Source organism: Pseudophryne corroboree, chromosome 1 (assembly GCF_028390025.1).
Source record: "Pseudophryne corroboree isolate aPseCor3 chromosome 1, aPseCor3.hap2, whole genome shotgun sequence".
NCBI classification, from domain to species: domain Eukaryota; kingdom Metazoa; phylum Chordata; class Amphibia; order Anura; family Myobatrachidae; genus Pseudophryne; species Pseudophryne corroboree.
Window position 1 is genome coordinate 919,720,567 of NC_086444.1, and position 21,330 is coordinate 919,741,896.

Genomic DNA, 21,330 nt, shown 5'->3' on the forward strand with positions numbered 1-21,330 from the left:
AGCTTTTTCGGCATCAGTCGACAGTAGGATTGATGGGGTTGAAAGCTGGCCGGCGTAGTGAATCATGCTAAGCACTTTAGAGGTATTATCCCTAGCTTCTCGGCCTAAAACAAATCCAGCTTGATCTCCATGTATCAAGCCAGGTAATAATAGTTTAAGGCGGTTTGCAATCAATTTGGCGAAAAGTTTTATATCTATATTTAGTAGTGAGATTGGCCGGTAACTGGAGCAAAGTCTGGGGTCTTTACCCTCCTTGGGTAGAACTGCAATATGGGCTTCGAGGGATTGTGGGGAGAAGGGCGATTTATCTGATATGGTGTTAATGGCTCTTGTGAGTATAGGGATTAATTTCTCTTTAAAAGCTTTGTAATAGGCAATGGTATATCCATCAGGGCCGGGACTCTTGCCATTAGGAGAGGATTCAATAACTTTCTGAACCTCCTCAGTAGAAAACGGGGCATCTAGATCTTCTACTTCTGTTGCGGTTAATGTGGGGAAATGTAAGGTCCGTAAGTAGTCAGCTATGGCATTTTGATGTGACGACCTGTCAATTCTTCCGGTTGGGCCAGAGAGGTTATACAGAGTGGAATAATATGTTCTGAAGGCCCTAGCTATGTGTGGTGTCTGGTGTTGGGATTGGCCGTGATTATTTTTAATTGTATGAATAAAAGTAAGAGCACGTTGTTCTCTAAGTGCTTTGGCCAGTAGTTTTCCAGGCTTATTGCCCCATTGATAGTATCTGCTACGGCACTTCCGATAAGAAAACTTGACTCTATCAGAGAGCAACTTATTCAGATCCGCCCTAGCAGTTTCGAGATCGGCATAGTGTTGTGGGGTTTGGGATTTTTTGTGTAGAAGCTCGAGAGATTGTATCTTAGACAGTAAATCACCTCGGAGTTTCTCTCTCTGCTTTTTGCGGAAGGATCCTATTTGAACACAAACCCCCCTGATGACACATTTATGAGCTTCCCAGACTGAGACTTTGGAAATGTCCTCTAAGTCGTTGGTACGAATGTAAGAGTCTAAAGCGTTGTCGATTCGGGACTTACAGTCTGCGTCCTGCAGGAAAGTGTCATTAAAACGCCAGGACCATTGGCGATGTGCGTTGGGAGGTAAGCGTAGGGTGAGGTTAACTGGGGCATGGTCTGACCATACAATCTGTCCTATAGAGGCATCAGACAGAAGGTGTAAATGTCGGTGACTCAAGAATAAGTAATCAATTCTGGAATAAGTCTGGTGTGGGTGTGAGAAATAGGAGTAATCTATATCAGTAGGGTGTGTCAATCTCCATGTATCGATCAGCTGGTGGTCGAGCAGGGCACGTCTCATTCTCCTATGCTCCTGGCCTGCAGGAAATCTTTTTAGAATTGTCCTGGCGGGGATCCAGGGTCCAATTTAGATCACCTCCCATCACGACCACCCCTTCTAAAAGAGGTTCCGCGTCTTCTAGAACTGAGGATATAAAGGAAGGCTGTTTAGCGTTAGGGGCATATATATTCAAGAAAGAGAAACGTTGGCCATGTATGTCGCATTTCACCAGCAACCCCCTACCTTCAGCTATTCTGTGGGAGACAACATTGAGGACGGGCAGATGGCGAGCCAATAGTATGGCTACGCCTAGTGTCTTACCAGCAGAATTATTAGACAGGAAAACATGCGGATCATAGTGACTTTTTAGTGACGGCACGTGTCCTATCTTGAAGTGTGTTTCCTGAATAAAAGCAACGTCAATTTTCTCATCTCTAAGCCATTTGAGAAGTTTAGACCTTTTTTCTGGAACATTCAGCCCTTTGACGTTAAGGGTGGTTACGTGTAGATCATTCACCCCCATTATCAGACGGATCTAATCGCTTCACATTAGTCTTCTCTACGGCAGACCCTGGGAAAGGTGAGGGGAGAATAGCAAGGGGGGGGGATAGGAAAAAAGGGAAAGCAAGGAAAGGGAAAGAGAAAGCTGCGGCGTGGGAAACCCCGCCAAAAAGTACTTTGACAATAAACAGAAGTAATATTACTACAAAAAGGACTGCTGCAAAAAGGACAGGAGCGGAATCCTGCCGACTCCCGATCCAAAGAAACAGGGGATGCAGCATAGTGGGGTCCTGCAGGGGGCTCAGGACAGCGACCACCCCCAAGATAGAGACTAGATAAATATATGGTATTACCGAGGTGTGCACTAGGCACATGTGAAACATGAAAAATAAAGTATAAAAATATTTAAGAATATATGTTTGTATATGGGTGTACAGATAATCCTTAAACTATCAAACCAGGTTTCCTAAAACCATAGCATCTGCACACTATTATCCAATTACAAAAACAAAAACAAGAACCGATCTCACTTGTGAACAGCACATAGCACTATTAAGAGAGAAAAAGACTCAATATATAACATAGGTAACAAATAAATTTACGTCCACTCGGGACGAGGCTTCTCATTCAGGGAGGCTTCGAAGGACGTGGACCAGGAGTGGCTCCCCGCATCCGTGGGGAACGAACTTGCTGCCACGCGTCATCCGGAGGGAGTACAACAGGCAAGTCCGGCAGGTGGTGAAAAGCGTCCCAGTCTGGCACTGGAACCGGAGGGATTCCCAGGACCGTGAAGAAAGCCTGTAAATCCGAAGGTCTAGAGAGACTTGCGATTTTGCCGCCATGAGAGACCTGGAGGGAGAAAGGAAAGCCCCATCTGTATTTCAGCTCGAGTTTCCTGAGAGAGTCTGTAAGAGGTTTCAAGGCACGACGTTGTTGTAAGGTCGACCAGGCAAGGTCAGGAAATATCTGAATCTTGTCGCCTTGAAAGTCTATGCTGTCCAGTTGACGGGCCGATCTCATTATTTCCTCTTTTTGGACATAATAATGGAGCCTACAAATCACATCTCGTGGTCTGTCGGAGGGTAAGCCCCGAGGACGGAGGGCTCTGTGAGCTCTATCGAATATAATGTCCTTGTTCGGATCCAGGTCGATAAGTTCTCCGAATATCGTGGATAAGACGGATGTCAGGTCAGCCTGTTGGACACTCTCAGGTAAGCCCCTGACTCTGATATTATTTCGCCGGCCGCGATTATCCATATCCTCAATGCGTGATTTTAGAAAAGAAATATCGTCCCGTTGGTGAGATAGCACCTCCCGAAATTTGGTCAGAGAATCCACAGTAGACGATTCATGGCGCTCCAGGACATCAACACGAATCGCAATTTGGGACATATCTTGTCGGAGCGCTGTCACTTCCTTAGTGATGGTGGAAAGTAAGCGAGTCTCCAACGCTGAGAAGTCTTGCTTCGTGGGGAGTGACCTTACATGAGATAATATCTCGCTTATCTCCGCAGACAGAGAGGGGGCCTGTGGAGGCGACGGAGACACGGGGGATGTCATGTCGTCCACCGGACCGTGCAGTTTCGGGGAGGTCGGGACAGTTGAGGAAGTAGCGGGGATTGAGGTTGGAATAGATAAGAACTGACGTAGATCCGATGAATGTCGGATCGAAGAGGATGGGACCGCGTCCGGCTTGGTCTTGGCCTTGTTTTTCTTTGTCCCTTTCACCATGAGATCGGTCTTCAAATAAAGCAGTATAGAATTACACTTTCACATATCCTCGGCAGTATGCAGCATGTGGGTCGTCACCGTGCAAAAGCCCCCACGTGGCCTTAGGGCAACATCAGGCAGGCAGGCATATAGCTAGGGAACCACCTCGCAGTGGCAAAACATCCGGCATGCTAAAATTGAGGTGACTCTGCGGGACACTATGCGTTGGATATTTCGCTGTCACGGCACCGCTCCACGAAATTATATGAGAACGGCAGCAGCGGGAGGCGGTCTGTGTGGAGGCCACTGAACAGGGGGCCAGGCAAAGCGGACACTTGATTGCGAGGAAGAATGGATGGATGGATGGATGGATGGATGGGGGGGCACTTTAACAAGTGGACAAGAAATCAATGTGTCCCAGCCTTGTGTGTACCCCACTCCCCTCCCTCGCTAGAGTACCACAAATCGCCTGCCCAGGGACCCCTGGAGGCCAGCCGGAGAGAAAAGCAGAATGTACCTTGGATCGTTTTTAAAATGGCCGCCGGGCGACCGCCGGCGCCGTCCTGCGCTGCGAGTCTCGGAGGCTCCGTCGGGTAGGAGAGTGTTTCGAACAGCCGGCAGCAGGGAGACGTTCTGAGCCGTGGTCAGCGGCTAGTGGCAGAGAGAAGAGCGGAGCTCCGGGGAAGGTCCGCGGTCAGAGTAGCGGGTCCCTGAACTGTCTCCGGCGTGGATGGTAACTGAAGGCCCCGGCTTCAGTGAGCCCCGTAGGCCGCAACCCGCAGGAGCAGTTATAACTGATCCCCGATTCCGCGGGACCTCGGGGGGCTCAGCAGAAGGTACAAGGAGGGTAGGGAAGGTGATGGGGTGGGTAAGAGGGTACTGGAAAGAGGGGAATATGTGAGATTTGTTGAGGGTCCCGGGAGCTCTATGTAAGTCACAGCTGCCTTCTTCAGTAGCCAGGCCACGCCCCTAGGGGTGAGTCTTATTGTGCGTGGGAGGGCATTCCACAGAGTGGGTGAAGCCCGGATAAAATCCTGTAATTTTGAGTGGGAACAAGTAATACGTGTGAATGGGAGACAAAGATCTTGTGCAGAGCAAATAGGTCGGGTAGGGAGATATTTTGAGATGAGTGAAGAGATGTATGTTGGTGCAGTTTGGTTAATAGCCTTGTATGCAAGTAAAAGTATTTTATATTTAATACGGTAGGATACTGGTAACTAATGGAGGGACTGACAGAGCGGATCTGCAGACGATGAATGTCTAGCAAGGAAGATTAGCCTCGCAGCTGCATTCAAAATGGATTGTAGAGGTGAGAGCCTATGTTTGGGAAGACCAGTCAGGAGACTATTACAGTAATCAATGTGGGAGATAATGAGAGCATGGATTAGAGTTTTTGCTGTGTCTTGTGTAAGATATGGTCGTGTTTTGGATATGTTTCTTAGATGTATGTAACATGATTTTGAGACAGATTGAATGTGGGGAACAAAGGACAGTTCAAGAGTCAAGGATGACACCTAGGCAGCGAGCTTGTGGGGTAGGGATAATTGCTAAGTTATCAACAGTGATAGAGATATCTGGTTGGTAACTACTATTGGCCGGTGGAAATATAATTCTGTTTTGGAAATATTAAGTTTGAGGTGGCGAGATGTCATCCAAGATGAAATGGCAGAAAGGCATTCAGTGACACGGCCCAATACAGACGGTATCAAATCTGGGGAGGATAGGTAGATTTGAGTATCATCCACATACAGATGATATTGAAATCCGAAAGAGCTAATACATTCTTTCTATTAGCCATACCGCTCTTAAATGTTTCCAAATGAAAAGTATCCATTTTAAGAGAGTATATATTTATTATTAACAGTTTCTTATATAGCAGCATATGCCATTGCGTTTTACAATTAAATAAGATTTATCAAAAAAATGTCTAAAGCTGGGTACACCTTAGACAGCCAGCAAACGATGCAATGTCAACTATTCTCCTTGAACTCCCAGACAAACAATATAGTGTGTACACACTGTGCAATCTTGCAAAAGATATCTTCAGTGGCCACATCCAGGAGTATGCTGTTGTTGACGATATCCTAGGATTGAGCTGCATGTAGGGCCAACCAGAAGACTTCGCTGATTACCGCGGGGGCAGGCAAATAGGACATACACACTTGACGATCTGAACAATTTGTTATTCTGATCCAGACAGGGCAAATCGTTCAAAATATTGTCTAGTGTGTACCTAGCTTTAGGGTCAACATCGCAGCGCACTGTCCAACTCTGCAAGGTTTGTAATATTTTATATACCAACACCTGGAGGCGTGAGTACAGAGTGATCACTATAGACAGGAATTTATCTTAACGTAGGGTGTACTTATTGGTTGTGTTCTCAGACTTGATAAAGGAATGTCAATTCACGGTGGTGCCAAACACACAGCACAGAAGAAATGTGCAGTACCGTTTTAGAGGTAGAAAAAACGTGTGGTCTTCAGTTTTCTGGCTGTTTGGGTTCCGGCGCACAATAAACCGGCGCCAGAATCCCGACAGCCGGCATACCGACACCGTTTCTCCCTCTTGGGGGTCCACGACCCCCCTGGAGAGAGAATAGATAGTGTGGCGCGCTACCGTGACCGCAGCATGGCGAGCGCAGCGTGCCCGCAAGAGACTCATTTGCGCTTGCCACGCTGTCGGTATGCCGGCGGTCAGGATTCCGGCGCCAGTATGCTGTGTGCCGGGACCCTGAAAGCCAGCATACCATACTACACCCAAAAGAACAAGTATTGAGGAAAGAGTGTAGCCTTAGTATGGATAAACATCCATCGTTTCTAAGTAGAAAAAAGTAATAGGTTATCTTTCTCTAACGTCCTAAGTGGATGCTGGGGACTCCGTTAGGACCATGGGGTTTAGCGGCTCCGCAGGAGACAGGGCACAATAATAAAAGCTTTAGGATCAGGTGGTGTGCACTGGCTCCTCCCCCTATGACCCTCCTCCAAGCCTCAGTTAGATTTTTGTGCCCGGCCGAGAAGGGTGCAATCTAGGTGGCTCTCCTGAGCTGCTTAGAATAAAAGTTTAAGTTAGGTTTTTTATTTTCAGTGAGTCCTGCTGGCAACAGGCTCACTGCTACGAGGGACTTAGGGGAGAGAAGTAAACTCACCTGCGTGCAGGATGGATTTGCTTCTTAGGCTACTGGACACCATTAGCTCCAGAGGGAGTCGGAACACAGGTCTCACCCTGGGGTTCGTCCCGGAGCCGTGCCGCCGACCCCCCTTGCAGATGCCGAAGTTGAAGAGGTCCAGAGGTCCAGAAACAGGCGGCAGAAGACTTTCAGTCTTCATAAGGTAGCGCACAGCACTGCAGCTGTGCGCCATTGTTGTCAGCACACTTCATACCAGCGGTCACTGAGGGTGCAGGGCGCTGGGGGGGGCGCCCTGGGCAGCAATGTATTATACCTTTTTTATGGCTAAAATACATCACATATAGCCCTTGAGGCTATATGGATGTATTTAACCCCTGCCAGATCTCACAAACTCCGGGAGAAGAGCCCGCCGTTTTAGGGGGCGGGGCCTATTCTCCTCAGCACACGGCGCCATTTTCCTGCTCAGCTCTGCTGTGAGGAAGGCTCCCAGGCTCTCCCCGGCACTGCACTACAGAAACAGGGTTAAATCAGAGAGGGGGGGCACTTATTTGGCGATATGATTACATATGTGAAAATGCTATAAGGGAAAACACTTGTATAAGGGGTTGTCCCTGTATAATTATAGCGTTTTTGGTGTGTGCTGGCAAACTCTCCCTCTGTCTCCCCAAAGGGCTAGTGGGGTCCTGTCCTCTATCAGAGCATTCCCTGTGTGTGTGCTGTGTGTCGGTACGTGTGTGTCGACATGTAGGAGAACGATGTTGGTGAGGAGGCGGAGCAAATTGCCTGTATTGGTGATGTCACTCTCTAGGGAGTCGACACCGGAATGGATGGCTTATTTAGGAATTACGTGATAATGTCAACACGATGCAAGGTCGGTTGACGACATGAGACGGCCGGCAAACAAATTAGTACCTGTCCAGGCGTCTCAGACACCGTCAGGGGCTTGTAAAAACGCCCATTTACCTCAGTTGGTCGACACAGACACGGACACTGACTTCAGTGTCGACGGTGAAGAAACAAACGTATTTTCCTTTAGGGCCACACGTTACATGTTAAGGGCAATGAAGGAGGTGTTACATATTTCTGATACTACAAGTACCACAAATAAGGGTATTATGTAGGGTGGGAATAATCTACTTGTAGTTTTTCCTGAATCAGATAAATTAAAGTGTGTGATGATACGTGGGTTTCCTCCGATAGAAAATTATTGGAGGTATACCCTTTCCCGCCAGAAGTGAGGGCGAGTTGGGAAACACACCTTAGAGTGGATAAGGCGCTCACACGCTTATAAGAACAAGTGGCGTTACCGTCTCCAGATACGGCCGCCCTCAAAGAGCCAGCTGATAGGAAGCTGAAAAATATCCTAAAAAGTATATACACACATACTGGTGTTATACTACGACCAGCAATCGCCTCAGCCTGAATGTGCAGCGCTGGGGGGGCTTGGTCGGATTTCCTGACTGAAAATATTGATACCCTTGACAGGAACAATATTTTATTGACTATAGAGCATTTTAAGGATGCATTTCTATATATGCGAGATGCGCATTCTGGCATCAAGAGTAGATGTGATGTCCATATCTGCCAGACGATGTTTATAGACATGACAGTGGTCAGGTGATGCAGATTCCAGACGGCACATGGAAGTATTGCCGTATAAAGGGGCGGTCCATCGGACCTGGTGGCCATGGCAACAGCTGGAAAATCCACTTTTGTTACCCCAAGTCACATCTCAGCAGAAAAGGACACAGTCTTTTCAGTCTCAGTCCTTTCGTACCCATAAAGGCAGGCGGGCAAAAGGCCAGTCATATCTGCCCAGGGTTAGAGGAAAGGGAAGAAGACTGCAGCAGGCAGCCCATTCCCAGGAACAGAAGTCCTCCACAGCTTCTGCCAAGTCCGCAGCATGACGCTGGGGCCATACAAGCGGACTCAGGTGCGGTGGGGGGTCATCTCAAGAGTTTCAGCACGCAGTGAGCTCACTCGCAAGTGGACTCCTGGATCCTACACGTAGTATCCCAGGTGTACATTGGAAATTCGAGACGTCTTCCCCTCACAAGTTCCTGAAGTCTGCTTTACCAACGTCTCCCTCCGACAGGGAGGCAGTATTGGGAAAAAATTCACAGGCTGTATTCCCAGCAGGTGATAATCAAAGTACCCCTCCTACAACAAGGGAAGGGGTATTATTCCACACTATATTGTGGTACTGAAGCCAAACGGCTCGGTGAGATCTAAAAGATTTGAACAATTACATACAAGGGTTCAAATCAAGATGGAGTCACTCAGAGCAGTGATAGCGAACCAGGACGATATGGTGTCACTGGATATCAGAGACGCTTACCTACATGTCCAAATTTTGCCCTTCTCACCAAGGGTATCTCAGGTTCGTGGTACAGAACTGTCACTATCAGTTCAGACGCTGCCGTTTGGATTGTCCACGGCACCCGGGTCTTTACCATGGTAATGGCCGAAATGATGATTCTTCCTAAAAGAAATATGGACGCTTTCCTGATAAGGGCAAGGTCCAGAGAACAGTTGGCGGTCGGAGTAGCACTATCTCAAGTAGTTCTACGACAGCACGAGTGGATTCTAAATATTCCAAAATCGCAGCTTTTTCCGACGACACGTCTAATGTTCCTAGGAATGATTCTGGACACAGTCCAGAAAAGGATGTTTTCTCCCGGAGAAGAAGGCCAGGGAGTTATCCGAGCTAGTCAGGAACCTCCTAAAACCAGGAAAGTATCAGTGCATCATTGCACAAGGGTCCTGTGAAAAATGGTGGTTTCTTACAAAGCGATCCCATTCGGTAGATTTCACGCAAGAACCTTTCAGTGGAATCTGCTGGGAAAATGGTCCGGATCGCATCTTCAGATGCATCAGCGGATAACCCTGTCTCCAAGGACAAGGGTGTTTTCTTCTGCGGTGGCTGCAGAGTGCTCATCTATGAAAGGGCCGCAGATTCGACATTCAGGACTGGGTCCTGGTGACCACGGATGCCAGCCTGAGTGGCTGGGGAGCAGTCACACAAGGAAAAAATTTCCAGGGAGTGTGATCAAGTCTGGAGACTTCTCTCCACATAAATATACTGGAGCTAAGGGCAATTTACAAGGCTCTAAGCTTAGCAAGACCTCTGCTTCAAGGTCAGCCGGTATTGATCCAGTGGGACAACATCACGGCAGTCGCCCACGTAAACAGACAGGGCGGCACATGAAGCAGGAGGGAAATGGCAGAAACTGCAAGGATTCTTCGCTGGGCGAAAAATCATGTGATAACACTCTCAGCAGTGTTAATTCCGGGAGTGGAAAACTGGGAAGCAGACTTCCTCAGCAGGCATAACCTCCACCCGGGAGAGTGGGGACTTCAGCGGGAAGTCTTCCACATGATTGTAAACCGTTGGGAAAAACCAAAGGTGGACATGTTGGCGTCCCGCCTGAACAAAAAACTAGACAAATATTGCGCCAGGTCAAGGGACCCTCAGGCAATAGCGGTGGACGCTCTGGTAACACTGTGGGTGTACCAGTCAGGGTATGTGTTCCCTCCTATGCATCTCATACCAAAAGTACTGAGAATCATAAGAAGGAGATGAGTAAGAACGATACTCGTGGTTCCGGATGGGTCAAGAAGGATTTGGTACCCGGAACTTCAAGAGATGCTCACGGAAGAACCGTGGCCTCTACCTTTAAGAAAGGACCTGCTCCAGCAGGGGCCTTGTCTGTTCCAAGACTTACCGCGGCTGCGTTTGGCGGCATGGCGGTTGAACGCCGGATCCTGAAAGGGCATTCCAGATGAAGTCATCCCTACCCTGGTCGAAGCCAGGAAGGATGTAACCGCAAAACATTTTCACCGCATTTGGCGAAAATATGTTGCGTGGTGTGAGGCCAAGAAGGTCCCTACAGAGGAATTCCAACTGGGTCGTTCCTACATTTCCTGAAAACAGGACTGTCTATGGGCCTAAAATTAGGGTCCATTAAGGTTCAAATTTCGACCCTGTCGAATTTCTTCCAGAAAGAACTGGCTTCAGTGCCTGAAGTTCAGACGTTTGTAAAAGGGGTACTGCATATACAGCCTCCTTTTGTGCCCCCAGTGGCACCTTGGGATCTCAATGTTGTTTTGAGTTTCCTAAAGTCACATTGGTTTGATCCACTCACCACTGTGGAATTAAAATATTTCACATGGAAGGTGAAGATTCTATTAGCCCTGGCTTCAGCCAGGCGTGTGTCAGAATGGGCGGCTTTATCATATAAAAGCCCTTACTTAATTTTTCATTCTGACAGGGCAGAATTGAGGACTCGTCCTCAATTTCTCCTTAAGGTGTTTTCTGTTTTTCACATGAACCAACCTATTGTGGTACCTGCGGCTACTAGGGACTTGGAGGACTCCAAGTTACTTGACGTTGTCAGGGCCCTGAAAATATATGTTTCCAGGACGACTGGAGTCAGAAAATCTGACTCGCTGTTTAGCCTGTATGCACCCAACAAGATGGGTGTTCCTGCTTCTAAGCAGACGATTGCTCGCTGGATTTGTAGTACAATTCAGCTTGCACATTCTGTGGCAGGCTTGCCACAGCCAAAATCAGTAAAAGCCCATTCCACAAGGAAGTGGGCTCATCTTGGGCGGCTGCCCGAGGGGTCTCGGCTTTACAACTTTGCCGAGCTGCTACTTGGTCAGGGGCACACCCTGACTGAGGAGGACCTGGAGTTCTCTCATTCGGTGCTGCAGAGTCATCCGCACTCTCCCGCCCGTTTGGGAGCTTTGGTATAATCCCCATGGTCCTGACGGAGTCCCCAGCATCCACTTAGGACGTTAGAGAAAATAAGAATTTACTTACCGATAATTCTATTTCTCGTAGTCCGTAGTGGATGCTGGGCGCCCATCCCAAGTGCGGATTGTCTGCAATACTTGTACATAGTTATTGTTACAAAAATCGGGTTATTCTTGTTGTGAGCCATCTTTTCAGAGGCTCCTTCGTTGTTATCATACTGTTAACTGGGTTCAGATCACAGGTTGTACGGTGTGATTGGTGTGGCTGGTATGAGTCTTACCCGGGATTCAATATCCTTCCTTATTATGCACGCTCGTCCGGGCACAGTATCCTAACTGAGGCTTGGAGGAGGGTCATAGGGGGAGGAGCCAGTGCACACCACCTGATCCTAAAGCTTTTATTATTGTGCCCTGTCTCCTGCGGAGCCGCTAAACCCCATGGTCCTGACGGAGTCCCCAGCATCCACTACGGACTACGAGAAATAGAATTATCGGTAAGTAAATTCTTATTTTTAAAGCACCAGGGAGAGTCATAATGTTCACAGTACACTACCATTGGAGTTTGGAGCACTGGAAACACATTCTTTGGCAGGACAAATTGACTGACTGACAAATCTGGTTTTGGCAGCTGTTAGGAGAAAGCTTCCTGCCTCAATGGCCCCTTAGTCTAGTGAAGGGAAATGTTAATGCTACAGCATACAGTTATATTCTACAGAATTGTCTGCTTTCAACAGTGTGCCTGAAGGCTGTTTCCTGTTTCCTCATGACAGTGCCCCATGGACTCTATAGGTTGGTTCTATATCGGAGTGGCTGAAGGGACCTTGTGACGTATTGAGGGGAGGAGCTACGTCACCAGGGGGAGGAGCTACGGGCGAACAGGGTACCCGAAAAGTACCCTCGCGGGCTCGCTTCGCTCGCCACGCTTCGGGCACGGTGGCTCGCTCCGCTTCGCTCACCACCTAATTACTAAAGGTAATAGTTGGTGGCGTGGATAGTAGAGGAACTATCCCGCTGGCCTAGCTCCTCCCCCTTGCGTCGTAACTCCTCCCCCTTACGGAAAAGGTCCCTTAGCCCACTTGATTCTAGCATCTACCATGGTCATAGCAAGATACATCATAAAATGATTTACCAAAACTTTGACTGGTCTGCTCAGAGCCCATCGAACGCTGTGCTAAATTGGAACTATGAGCCAGGCCTTATTGTCTATCACTGACTAAATGGAATTCAAATCAGCAACAACCATATTCCCATATCTAGTGGAAAGCCTTTCCAGAAAATGGAGGCTGTAATAGTAGCAAAGGAGGTACAAACCCCACATACTGTACATGCCACATTAATGTCTGGGGATTTAAAAGTTGATGTTAAACAATTGCAGTTACATGGAAATCAGGCTAATGGTTTGAAATCGGGCGTACGTTTTTCACAAACTGCATGCTTGAAAAAGAAAGTGTATGATCACCCATATGCAAAATTGTAGTAACACAGGACACTATGGGGGATATGTATGGTGGTATATGTGCACCTTATGTGCTGCAGATCCGCTTCCCCGTCTGTGTTATGCCAGCGGTGTGTGACATGCACCGGTGTGCCGGTAAATGTATGAACAGTGAGTGGCACTGACCGTACCAACGATTGCAGCTATCGAATTCACCATCTGCCCCACCACAGCACTGTCCCTGGCTGCGGCGGTGCTGGACTCCAGGATGTGAACAAGAGATCTCGCGCATGCCCCCAGAGCCGGCTGGGAGGTGAGAAACAGCACTAGGCCGATGCTCTGTTGGGTCTGGTAGGGATTGCCGGAGGGGGAAAGTTTTCACTCCCTTCAGCAGATGAGGTGTTAACACATCTCTTCTGTACTGCTCTTTACCGAGGCGAAGCAGGAAGAGCTTTAGTGGCACTCTAATACATCTTCCCCTATATATGCAGACCCCTTTAGGTTAGTTTAGTAATGGACATTAAGTGGAACACCCTCATGGAGAAAATAGAATATGTACAGTTTTAGGAGGAGCCTGCAGAAGCGCAAGAAAAATAAGTAGAAATTGGTAAGCTGAAATAATAATAAGGCTAAAGGCACATATTAGAGATGCCTCTGGCTGTAGAGAGCCATAAATAGGCCCAACTTACACTTAGTGTAGATCTGTCATTTATCTTGAAGCTGCTCGCAGTTAAGCTGTGACAATCAGGAAGAGCTGGCAAATCTTAAAGACAGTTATGTCTCCAACTTCTGTTATTTAGGTTATGCGTGTTCATGTAAATTACCTCTGACATTTCACACTGACCTTTACTATTATAATGTAGAGATTTCATTGTTAGCAGAACCACATCTCTGCATGAAATTAAACAAATAAATTATTCATTGCCCTCTTCACTATACCACTTTCTACTAATATGTATCTATCATTCATGAACTAAAGTACTTGTTTAAATCCATTGTTTTAAATTCCTCTCAGTCCTAGCAGACTGTGTAGAACCAAACTAGCACTAGTGGTAGTGCAGCAGCGGCATACCAATGAGCTCTGTGTCCTGCATACAGTATAGTCAGGCATTTCTTTCTTATTCTCTTGAGATTGTATCAGTAACGATTATTTTCTCTGTTTCAGTAACATTTGAGCTGTATAATATCTAAATTGCACATGAAAGACAGATTTAATTAACCAGGAGCTGCTAAAGCAACTACTGCATTTATTTACTGTGCTCAGTCCAACATGATAGACAGGTGTATTTCATACGGTAGGTATATAACAAGGGACATGTATAAAAGTGCTGGACTGCCCGGTTTGCCTGTTAATATGGCTAGCATCGCTGCAAATATAGAATCAGGCTCTCAGAGATTTGATAGTTCAAATGCATTTGGCAGGAATTTTGGTGACTGAGTCAGATGAACTCGCTAATATTTCATGAGTACCGGTCCGGTGTCTAAGGTGGTGTCAGTATGGTATGCCAAGGGAAAAACATCATCAGCAAAGGGCAACAGTGGGCAGAGCTGCATACTCCAGGATTGAGATATTCATGCATTCATTTGAAGTACAAGGCAAGATCAGACAGAGCATCTGCAGATCAATTGACTGCAAATTACAACCTGTGGAGCAATCAGCCAGTTTCATCAACAGCCTGATGAGAACTCCACGGAGCAGGATATCAAAGTTGGAATGCGGAGCTTAAATCACTTATCAATGAACATTTGCGAGTTGAATCTGAATCCTATCAAACCTTTATTGGCTATTCTGTATTCATACATACGCTCATTTTCTCCTCCTCAGCATTATTACTGACCCTCTAACCCCCTTTGCCCCTCCATATTATCATCTTCTCTGCATAGTAACCCTATAAACAAGTCCCCTTCACTATCACCATCCTGTCCCACACATCATCACCCTGTTCCATCATAACCTCTTCATTATAATAATGAAACAGCCATCTACAGTTATCAGCGAAATCCTCTTTTTTCACCATCATTAGCCCATAAATTGTGCATCATTACAACCCCCCAGTTCCACATTATTATTAACTACTAAGTAACCTGCCATACTACATAACACCCCATTCAACACCACAATGATCTTCATTTACTCAGATGGGAACTGACCGGATAGTCTGAGTACTTCTGTGCCACTGTAAAACCTCAGCTTGCTTGATCATACAGGAACTGGTCTGTGTTCAGTACATCTAGGAGCAAGTTTCAGATACCTGTGTCGGTGGTCAGAGCTCTCTTTTGCTATTTTACATCAAGCTTTCTCTACCCAGTGCAACTTGATATAGATGTCCCGATTCACGGTGAGCATGGCTTCCCAGCTGTTAGGTACCATAGCCAGGGTTTGTTGAGCCTAGCCTTAACTTGTAGGAATATGACCTCCAATGCACATATGGTAGATTACCACTTTGGCAACAACTTATTTAACAGTAGGGAATTTGTCAATTATGAACTTACAGCAAAGAAGCTATGATGATTGAGTTCATTTCACCACAAAAAAGCAGTTTTTACCTATAGTCCAGAATTTGGTTACTTGTCAACACTCTGCCATTGTTGGGATATGAATAAAATATGGAGATTCTACTTCCCCGTTGACATATAAGTAAAGCAGGGCTGTGGCTTTTGAGGCAATTTTGGGAGTCAGTTTTTTTTTTTTAAATGCAGTGTATATGTGGGGAGCCATGTTTTGCTTGTCCTTTCATCCACTCCTTTATCAGCCAGTGGATTTCTGTGTTTGGCACCCTGCCCCCCCTGTGCATTGTAGTGACTGTCGTGCACAGAATGCCCCGGTCCACTCCTCCTCCCTCTACTGCCTGTTTGTCCCTGTATTCTTTCCCATAAACACTGGGTTGCTATTCATGGGACAACAATATGACCCCAGGCTAAAATTTCCAAGCCATCCCCTGACTGAGGTAAGAATCACACTTGCCTGTCATATAGTTTTAATGTTCGGCAGTCCTATGATTTAATAAATATAAGCATTTTATTACCCTATGGCAGCTCTATGATGGGTCTGGCATTTCCCACAGTTGGTGCCTATTTTTACCATTTGCTTTCGCTCACTTCAAAACATAGCGATGCCCCTGAGACAGAGACTGTACGGCTGACTGCTGGGGGATGGGCATGCTTGTTGCAGGTGTCGATCATCTCAGGCTCAGAAGGCAGGGTATTGGGGCAGAGCAGCTACTGGCATCTGTTAGTGTAACCTGGAATTCCCCCTGGGCGTAAACTAGGCAGTGAAAGCAGGCCACGGGCGACACACAGGAGTGTGCCGTGGGTATAGAGAGATTGGGTAAAGAAAGTCACAGGGCGGAGAGGGGTGGATTTAAAGAAGCACAGAGCGGAAAGGGGAGGGATGAGGGAGGCACAGGATGGACAGGGGCTGGGTAAGGCCAGCCCCTAATGATCCAGATCATTCCTGCTCCTTGTTGTCTCAATGTGAATCTGCTGCTGCAGTCTGAGCTGTTCAACCTCAGTCCAACCCCACTGACAGCATAAAAATATAGGAGCCAGGCCACCTGCTGTATTGTGTCTTGGTGAATAAATTAATATATTGGTAGTACAGGGGAGAGGTAATAGGGATTCCTCCCAACTCATAGAGAACAAATTGAATACATGTCAGCTAAATTTCTTACTAGCACTATGAGAAGAAAAGATTGATCTGGCCCAATAGATCATTTTCAGACAAATCGGAATGGCATATCTTTCAGTGTGTATGCCCGATATGTGGGTGCCCGTGGTCACTAGTGATGTCGCCCGGTCACGCCTGCTTATCGGCCAACCGGGTTATAATGTTAGCAACATAGTGTTTGCTAATGAAGGATGAAACAGTGATTGTTCCGTTCTTTATTAGATTGTTCTGATGTGTACCGCGGTAACAATATGTTGGCTGCCTTATCATACCATATGGAACACATCGTATCTGTGTTGAGAGGTTGTTCTCTGCTTTTTGGCTAATTAGATCAGATTTGAGGGGATCCACGAAGAAGGTTCTGACTGAGGAAATCATTTTTCTGAGGACAAATTCTGTCTAGATTTATTTAAAATACTAAGGTGCTGATTTATCACCATCCGCATCCTCAGAGAAAGCTCTGACCCTGCAAATGCCTTCTGCAACATTATCGGGGGGGGTTTGGGGGAAAAAAAACCCAGAGAACCTGCTGTGCGCTGTGTACCCACCTCAGTTGCAACTACCTCCCGCCCGCACAGAGATCCCCCCCCGCCACAACCGGTAATTATACTTACCAGACCTAGGAGCCAGTGATCGGTGCTCCTACAGGGCTGCCGTGCATCGGATTCTGTGCTCTGCTGTGACCCCCGGTGCTGTAAAGTGAGCTGCTGTTTTGCAGCATCACTTTACTGCACTGGGGGTCACAGGAGGACACGATGACCAGCAGCCCGCACCAATCAATGGTACTGTAAGTGTGTTTGTTTAATACAATTTATTTTTTATTTTTAAACTGGCAGAGGACAGAGAAAGCTGTGGAGGAGTCAGGATCTCGCAATGATCCCTGTGATTATGCCAGCTGAGGCGTAATTATCACAGGGCTCATTGTGGGATTTTTTTTTTCACTTTTTTTTTTTTTAAGTAAATTTGCTCAGATCACATTTCCCATTATAAGTATGTGGAATGCAATCTGATTACTTAAAAAAATAAGTGAAGTAAAGGGTTTGGAGCAGTTTTTCACAAAAAAGCCCTTTAACCCTTAGTATACCAAGGGGGGGTGGGGGGTCTTCTGAAGACCCCAGAATGTTATTTTTTGTGATCCTGCTGTATCTATAACAACTATTTCTCATACGTGCTAGAGGATGCTGGGGTCCACTTTAGTACCATGGGGTATAGATGGTTCCGCAGGAGCCATGGGCAATTTAACACTTTTTCAGAGTGTGAACTGGCTCCTCCCTCCATGCCCCTCCTCCAGACCTCAGTTTAGAAAATGTGCCCAGGCAGACTGGTCCCACTCTAGTAGAGCTCTACTAAAAGACTTTATTTAGGTTTTTTATTTTCAGGGAGAACTGCTGGCAACAGTCTCCCAGCTTCGTGGGACTTAGGGGGAAGAAGTAGGAACCAACTTCCTAAATAGTTTCATGGCTTTGCTTCTGCTGACAGGACACCATTAGCTCCTGAAGGGTACTGAACACTAGCTGCGGCTATGCGCTCACTCCCACAGCACGCCGTCACCCCCCTAACAGAGCCTGAAGTCAGAAGACTAGTGAGTAGTGTTACCGGAGATCTGCAGAGAGGGACCTCCAGTCATCGTGACAGCTTAAGGTACCACGGAGCGAGCGGGAATGCTGCGCGAGCATGCTATCCATAACACAGCCCAGCAGGGTGCAGGGCGCCCTGGGCATCATTAAACCTACTCTCACTGGCAAAAGGTAGCATATGATGTTGTGGCACAGTCCTACACCCCCGCCAGTATAAAGATTAGAAATTAGCTCTGAGGGGAAACGCGCCATTACAGGGGGCGGAGCTTCCTCAGGCAGCCAGCACACTGTTCAGCACCATTTTCTCCCACCTGCTGCAGGGGAAGAACCGCTGATCCTCCTCTCCACTTCTGAATCAAGTATCAGGGTGCAAAAAAGGGGGGGGGCAGTGTAATTTGGGTGCTCAGTCATATTATTGGCATTATATAAGCGCTTAAGGTCTCTGTGTACAAGGTACATGACAAAGGGATTTTTTCCTTGGCGCTGAGTTGTGAGCTGGCAAATCCTGTTCTGTGTCCCTCTGACAGATTTTACTGTGGGTCTGTCCTCAATAAGCCCCGGAGTGTCTGTGGTGTGATTGTGCACGTGTGTGGCATGTCTGAGGCAGGGAGCTCTTCCCCTGAGGGAGCCATTTTAGGGACACAGAGTTGTAATGTGGTGGTGCTGCCGTCGCACCACGAGCCTGAATGGGTGAAAGAATTACGTGATAATGTGAATCATATCAGTAAGACATTGGATAAGTCTGAGTCTCATGCATAAAATTGGAGAAAATCCGTGGAAGATGTGATTTTTAATAGTTCTGCCTTTTCATCCACAGGGGACCCCTTGGGTTAATAAAAAAGATCTTTTGCACAAGTAGTACAAACTGATACCGACACGGACTCTGATTCCTGTGTCGACACTAGTGTTTCCAGGGGAATAGATCCAAAGTTAGCAAAAAACATTCAATACATGATTGTTGCTATAAAGGAGGTGTTAGAAGTTACGGAGCCCCCTCCTTTACCACAGAATAAGGCTTACTTTAATAAAGAGAAGAAAATTAATGTAACTTTCCCTCCATCTCATGAACTGAACAGTCTCTTTGAGGGAGTCTGGACAAACCCTGAAAAGAAATTTCAGATTCCCAAAAGAATTCAGGCAGCTTACCCTTTCCCTGCAGAGGACAGGAAAAGGTGGGAGTCACCCCCCATTTTAGACAGTGCCCTGTCACGGTTAACAAAAAAGGTGATTCTTCCTGCACCTGGGACAGCTTCACTAAAGTTAGAGTTAGAGACTACGTTGAAATCTATTTATGTGACCAATGGGACACTACTCAGGCCTACCATTGCCTGTGCGTGAGTGAGTAGTGCTATTGAAAAGTGGTCAGAAAATTTGTCATCAGACATTGACACAATAGATAGAGACGAGATACTCCTAACGTTAGGTCATATAAAAGACGCTGCTGCATGCATGCTGGAAGCCATGAAAGATATTGGTCTCTTGGGATCAAGAACCGCTACCATGGCGATCTCAGCACGTAGGGCGTTGTGGATTCGCCAATGGAATGCTGACGCAGATTCCAAAAGGAATATGGAGGCTCTCCTGTATAAAGGCGAGGCCTTGTTTGGAGATGGGCTGGATGCCTTAGTTTCTGCGGCTACCGCAAGTAAATCGACATTTTTGCCTAATGCTCCTGCGCCAGCGAAAAAGACACATTACTCTCAGATGCAGTCCTTTTGGCCCAATAAATACAAAAAGGGTAAAGGTACCCCTTTCTGTGCGGGTAAAGGAAGGGGAAAAGGTAAAAACCCCACAGCCTCTCCTGGATCACAGGAGCAGAAATCAACCTCTGCTTCTGCCAAATCTTCAGCATGACGCTGGGGCTCCCTTGCGGGAGTCCGCTCAAGTGGGGGCACGTCTGAAACTCTTCAGTCAGATTTGGGTTCAATCTGGCCTGGACCCGTGGGTCTTACATATAGTGTCCCATGGGTACAAGCTGGAGTTTCAAGACATTCCCCCATGCCGATTTTTCAAATCGGCCTTACCAGCTTCTATCCCAGGCAGGGAAGTGGTATCAGCAGCAATACAAAAATTGTGTCAGGATCAAGTGATTGTCCTGGTTCCATTGTCACAACAAGGAGAAGGGTTTTATTCAAGCCTTTTCGTAGTTCCGAAATCGGACGGCTCGGTCAGACCGATTCGAAATCTGAAAACACTGAATCTCTACCTGCAAAGGTTCAAATTCAAGATGGAATCTCTGAGGGCAGGGATTTCCAGTCTAGAGTAAAGGGACTTCATGGCGTCAGTGGACATAAAAGATGCCTACTTACATGTTCCTATCTTTCTCTTACGTCCTAGAGGATGCTGGGGACTCCGTAAGGACCATGGGGTATAGACGGGCTCCGCAGGAGACATGGGCACTCTAAAGACTTTAGATGGGTGTGCACTGGCTCCTCCCTCTATGCCCCTCCTCCAGACCTCAGTTAGATCCTGTGCCCAGAGGAGACTGGATGCACTGCAGGGGAGCTCTTCTGAGTTTCTCTGAAAAAGACTTTTGTTAGGTTTTTTATTTTCAGGGAGCACTGCTGGCAACAGGCTCCCTGCTTCGTGGGACTGAGGGGAGAGAAGCAGACCTACTTAACTGATAGGCTCTGCTTCTTAGGCTACTGGACACCATAAGCTCCAGAGGGTTGGAACGCAGGTCTCATCCTCGCTGTTCGTCCCAGAGCAGCGCCGCCGTCCTCCTCACAGAGCCGGAAGATAGAAGCCGGGTGAGTATAAGAAGAAAGAAGACTTCAAAGGCGGCAGAAGACTTCAGATCTTCACTGAGGTACCGCGCAGCGGTAACGCTGCGCGCCATTGCTCCCACATTCACACACACTGACGGCACTGTATGGGTGCAGGGCGCAGGGGGGGGCGCCCTGGGCAGCAATAACAAACCTCAAGGGACACTGGCTGACATATATATACTGCGGAGGCAGTATATTAAATAAACCCCCGCCAGTATAAAGAATTTGAGCGGGACCGAAGCCCGTCGTTGAGGGGCGGAGCTTGATCCTCCAGCACTAACCAGCGCCATTTTCTCCACAGCACGCTGCAGAGAAGCTGCTCCCCGGACTCTCCCCTGCTGAACACAAGTACAGAGGGCAAAAAGGAGGGGGGGGGGGCACATTTATTTGGCGCAGTGAGTGTATTATTGATATATAAAAGCGCTGTACAGACTGGGATTTTGTCCCAGTGTCCAGTGGCGCTGGGTCTGTGCTGGCAT

General features: G+C 47.3%; 1 protein-coding gene across 4 annotated transcripts in view; it reads left to right on the forward strand.

Annotated features, from left to right (window-relative positions):
• Positions 1 to 21,330, forward strand: part of C1H4orf33 (chromosome 1 C4orf33 homolog) — a 651,328-nt gene that overhangs the window by 84,225 nt on the left and 545,773 nt on the right. Inside the window, exon 1 of one of the 4 annotated variants that reach the window (XM_063920351.1) lies at positions 15,011 to 15,178. The exons of 1 other annotated variant lie outside the window; for it this stretch is intronic. In XM_063920351.1, coding sequence (XP_063776421.1) covers positions 15,164 to 15,178 — 15 coding nt within the window. In that variant the 5' untranslated portion in view covers positions 15,011 to 15,163. Of the gene's footprint in view, positions 1 to 15,010; positions 15,179 to 15,652; positions 15,788 to 21,330 lie in introns of those variants that run through there. 2 more of the 4 variants (XM_063920352.1, XM_063920349.1) reach the window with 2 other exon arrangements.